Here is a 5,137-nt window from a genome sequence, read left to right as displayed (position 1 = left end):
CACTATTCACCTTTGTTAAGGACCATACCTATTACTCTATTTTTATTTATTTATATTTCAAAATAATAAATCATATCTTTCACAAAATTAGAGATTATCTCAATAAGATGGGCAAAAAGTCAAAGCAATAGACGGAAACTCAAGCATAAACAATTCCTTTGCAAAGGTATGTAAGAAAATGACTTGACCGTCCAAATCGTGTTAATTAATCTTTTCTATAAATGGCCAAAGATTTTGTTGGTTCACTTGAATACGTTTTGTTACTACGCAAGAATGTATTTAAAAATAGGGAGGTCAGGCAATTGAGTAGAGTGGCTTTTAATTAATTCGTTTGATCAAAATCGGAGTTATACAAGTTTGGCCACTCTTGAGGCTGTAAGTTCTCACCTATTTCTTTTCAATGGTGTTTCAAATGCTAGCCATAAAAAATTGAAGCAGCTTCTAAACCAATGTAAAATACCCCCCCCCTCCCTTTAATTATGGATTTACTACTAACACTTTGTGTTTAACATATTTGTTTTGGCTTCATAAAAAAAAAGGAAAAGAAAAAAAAAAAGGGAAAAAGAAAACTGCCTCGAATATTACCATACTACCTCTTGTGAAATACAAATCTCATTTATGCTGAAGTTGATGTCCCCATACATACACTGGTGGAGGGGCCACACAACCAATCAACGGTCTCTTGCATGCCAAATAAAAAAGGGAGAAAATTCCCTAAAGGACAATGTGGCCAATGAGAGTATACGTATAAGCATCAATATAGATGAGATTTTTGCCATTCATGAGGGATGGAGCAATCAGTTCACCCCTATGTGTCTAGCCACAAGAGCCACACTGCCTTCTAGGCATCTTTTTCCAGAAAAAAAAAATATATATATTTTATTGTGTCTATTTGGAATTCAATGATCCAAAACAAATTGATGCAACATGATCTAAAACCATGTTCTGTTGGGATGGTTGGCTTGTGTTGATCCATTCTGAGTAAAATTTATCATTAAGCTACAACATAGAAAAACAAGAAATAGTTTCCACAATGCAAACAAAGATAAGCACAGTTCTAGTGATGATCATGACGTGCCACACTACAAATTCATCAGCAATTCATAGAAGCATAACCCATGCCTCATTCATCAACATCAAATCTCTTAATCCCAACATAAGTGGTCTACCTATTAATGGAATTGGTTTGAAGATTTGTGAACCCATCTCTATATATAAATAAATTCCATTAGTGGAAAGAAACCTAACACATAAGAAGATAGATTTGCTCTCCTAACCTCTGTTTTTTGTTTAGGTTAAAGACAAAGTGTCCTGATAACATATACCTAACCCTTTGAGGGGGAGGGTTTTTAAGGGGAATGGATATCTCTTTAGTATTTTGAAAAGCCATGAAAGATTACTGAAGTAAACATGGATTTCACATCATGCGATCCATAGAATCATGCATAGAGGAAGACATTGCTCTCCTAACCTCTGTTTTTTGTTTTGGTTAAAGACAAAGTGTCCTGATAACATATACCTAACCCTTTGAGGGGGAGGGTTTTTAAGGGGAATGGATATCTCTTTAGTATTTTGAAAAGCCATGAAAGATTACTGAAGTAAACATGGATTTCACATCATGCGATCCATAGAATCATGCATAGAGGAAGACATTGCTCTCCTAACCTCTGTTTTTTGTTTTGGTTAAAGACAAAGTGTCCTGATAACATATACCTAACCCTTTGAGGGGGAGGGTTTTTAAGGGGAATGGATATCTCTTTAGTATTTTGAAAAGCCATGAAAGATTACTGAAGTAAACATGGATTTCACATCATGCGATCCATAGAATCATGCATAGAGGAAGACAAGTCCAAACAAGTGTCTTTGAATTATTGAAAGGTAACAACTACTACTCATGGCTTCTTTTTGTTTTTCTTTCCTTTCCACTACATGATCATATCTTTTCACCTCCATCTTTCAATCCTTTTCACTACCTTGTTTTCTTTCTTTCTTTTTCTCCCTTTTAAACCAACAACTGTACATTAACAGGAAAATAACCTCCCCCTTTTCCCATTTCCCTTCTCCCTTTTCCCAATCCTTTTTTCCTTTTCCTGCTCAGTCCTCATTGGAGGATGAAAGCTTCAAAATATGCAAAGACTCTTCCCATCCCACAAACATCTCCCAAAACACAAAATGCTGTTCCTGTCGATTTGCTGATCTCTTGCCCTTGAAATCCACTTTAAGTGGCTCCCACTCCTAGGAAATCAAAGAAATGCAAGTTGATCTTCTCATTGGCATTATCCATCTCCTCTCCGTACATATAGTGATTTGTACTATTATTGTTGCCCAGTGATTCAGTCCATGAGACTTCAGAGTTTGAATCTGAAAAGCCAGATTGATCCATCACCATGGGTTCTTCACAGCAGAAGCTACTACCACCACCACCAACCTTCTCAAAACTGCTATGTCTCCAAGTCCCCACCCTCTCTTGAGATAGGCCTGCAAATAACAGAGCAGAAGAAACATCCCAACTAAATCAAGTATATTATTTGAACAAGTAAAAGAAATCACATTGAGAGGGAGGAAACAAGCATACCCATTTGGAATCGACTGTTTTGGGGTGGGCTGAACCTGGCCAAGAAAGAAGGAAGAACTGTTTTTGAAGAGTAACTAATGAGGGAGAGATCTGTGCAAGTTGAGGGTGATTCATCCCTGTTGCTTGTAATGGTTGAATCACTGCATGCATTGATCTGTTGGGTCATTTCAGCCCTCTTATGGCTTTCCTGAGAAGATGATGAAGGCTTCCTTCTGTAAACACAAGATCTCTCTCTATGTTTCCTAGCCATGATCACATGCCAATGGTTCTTGACAGCATTATCAGTCCTTCCAGGGAAGAGCCTAGCTATCATCGCCCACTTGTTACCATATAATCTGTGAGCAGCTAAAAGCCTCTCTTCTTCTACCTCACTGAAAGCTCTCCTGTTAATCCTAGGATCTAACTGGTTAAACCATCTCAATCTGCAACTTTTCCCTGCAAAGATTAAAGCACAAATGAAACGGGGAAAAGAATCACAAAACATAAAAGAAGAATCTAACATCAAACCAACGAGATTAAAGAAACAGAACCATTAGAGATTACAAAATCGTTTTCTGGGTTCTTTCCAAAACGATCAATGTACTAAAAACGTTTAAGAAACTCGTGTTCTGTAATCCTGTTACATTTCAATCTAATATCTTTGGCATATGGGTTTTTCATAATTAATTTACCTGATCTTCCTTCAAGCTTCCCAGCAATCAAATTCCAGTTCTGAGGACCGTATTGATTGACAAGCTCTTTAAGCTTGGCATCTTCAACGGGTTTCCAATGGCCTCTACCACAGAGCTTAAATTGCCTATTCTCGTTATCCTGATTCAAATCCAGTCCATTCTTGTTCTTCAATGCAGACCTCAAAGCTTCAAAAGCCAACTCAGAACTCTTACCCTCACTCCCTGTTGGAGAACCAGAGACACAAAAATAAGGAGGGAGAGAAGAGGATGATGGACGAGATGGGGAGAAAGAGTTTATCCCTGAGAACCCATTGAAAATTTCATCACCGTTGCTCTGATACATGATTGGTTGTATGTGTTGCTGTAATCTCATCTTCTCCATTAAACCAGAGAAGCTCAAAAGAAGCCCGAACTGATTGGATTTATAAAAAACTTAAAAAACAAAGGTAAACGTACTAGAGATTTAGAAAAAGATTGGATTTTTTTACTGGAAAACGTAAGAACCAACAGGGATTTTTCCCTCTGAATCCTCTTCGGAGAGGTGCAAACTAGTTAAATGTTGATCAGAGAACCAGAAAGCAGAGATCTTTAAGCCCTTTCCAAATTTTAATCTCCCCTCGCTTTTCTTCAGTGGGGTTTGTTTTTTGAGGGCAAGAAACAATGGAGAGTTTCCTCTCAATGGGGTTCTGTAGTCTCGTATAGGACTTCGAGGAAATCGAGCATTTAAAACTACAGGGATCGAGAAAGAGATATGGGTTCACTGTAGAAGCAAAAGGAAAGGCAGCCAAAATCCACACGGTTCCTCTCACTAAGTCTCTTACTAGTTACAATATCTGAATTCAAAAGGGCCCTCACTTTGAGACTGATCTCTCTTTACCTCTCACTCTCCAGCCCCCTTCCAGCCTTCCTTGCATTCAACTTAAAAACCTCTCTCTCTCTCTCTCTCTCTCCCCTCCTTAGTCCTTATTAAGGCCCTAAGGACTCCTTAGTCCTTACAGCCTTGTACAGTCTTATTGTGTTCCCTGGTTGTCCCTCTCGGTCTTGGCAAACAAACCAATAATAAAAGAAAAAAGGATAACAAGAAAGAAGAAAGAAGAAAGAAGAAAGAAGAAAGAAGAAAGAAGAAAGAAGAAAGAAAAAAGGGAGTGACAAATCGTGTACAAATATTTTTTTTCAAAAAAAAAAAAAAAAGAAGAAGAGAAGGAAAGTTGCCCAAAGTTCAATTCAAAGTTAAAGTAAAATTATCAAAATACTATCAAAATCATTCCAAAATTGTTTACCGCAATCAAATTGAGTTGTTTACACCAAAATTGTAAAACCATTTAATAGCTCGTTCGGTTTTTTTGTTGAAAATTAAAACTATTTAATTAAACGGTTTAAAACGAATCGAACAATTTAAAACGACAATAAGCCTTTCTAGCAAATTGCTAATTGTTAAGCTGATTAATATATAAATAGTAAGTTTAAGTCATTCAATGTTTACAATCATCTCAATAAAAATCTTAAGTTTATATTAAACAATATCAAAAGAAAGCGTATTGCAATAAACAATTCAATTCAATGCTAAGTTTACATCCATTTCAATGAAAAAATTGAAGGGAAAGCAACCGGTTGGATTAAAAATTAGAAAACCATTTAAAACTAAATAATCGATTTCTATTTCAATATTGGTTTAATTTTGATTTTACTTCAAAAATCTAGCATCATATTGAACCAATATATATATATATATATAACACCTTTACTGTTGAATGGAGATGAATATAACATACAAAATATCATCCTTTATCATTTTAGATATTTTTTTCTATGGTCATAAGAACTTTACTGGTTTGGTGCAGACAACATCAACATACGGGGTCAATGAGGAGGCATGTGGAAGCATCTTTAG

At 36.3% G+C, this 5,137-nt stretch overlaps 1 protein-coding gene across 1 annotated transcript; it reads right to left on the bottom strand.

The window, feature by feature from the left end:
• Positions 1–1,846: 1,846 nt before the first annotated feature.
• LOC122081545 (transcription factor CSA-like) lies at positions 1,847–4,275 on the bottom strand. The gene is made up of 3 exons (XM_042648717.1): positions 3,247–4,275; positions 2,576–3,010; positions 1,847–2,478 (listed from the first exon to the last, which is right to left on the bottom strand). The coding sequence occupies exons 1-3, from the start codon at positions 3,626–3,628 to the stop codon at positions 2,219–2,221; spliced, it is 1,077 nt and encodes a 358-aa protein (XP_042504651.1). The 5' UTR covers positions 3,629–4,275; the 3' UTR covers positions 1,847–2,218.
• Positions 4,276–5,137: the final 862 nt, after the last annotated feature.

This window comes from Macadamia integrifolia, chromosome 6, assembly GCF_013358625.1.
Source record: "Macadamia integrifolia cultivar HAES 741 chromosome 6, SCU_Mint_v3, whole genome shotgun sequence".
Lineage (NCBI taxonomy): Eukaryota > Viridiplantae > Streptophyta > Magnoliopsida > Proteales > Proteaceae > Macadamia > Macadamia integrifolia.
Note: the sequence above shows the minus strand (reverse complement) of the source record. Positions and strands in the feature narration are given on the sequence as shown.

Coding starts and splice junctions, on each gene's coding strand:
- LOC122081545 (XM_042648717.1), bottom strand. CDS start 3,628: ATGGAGAAGATGAGATTACAGCAACACATACAACCAATCATGTATCAG. Junction 3,011..3,246: donor GAAGCTTGAAGGAAGATCAG/GTAAATTAATTA, acceptor TAATCTTTGCAG/GGAAAAGTTGCAGATTGAGA. Junction 2,479..2,575: donor AAACAGTCGATTCCAAATGG/GTATGCTTGTTT, acceptor TGTTATTTGCAG/GCCTATCTCAAGAGAGGGTG.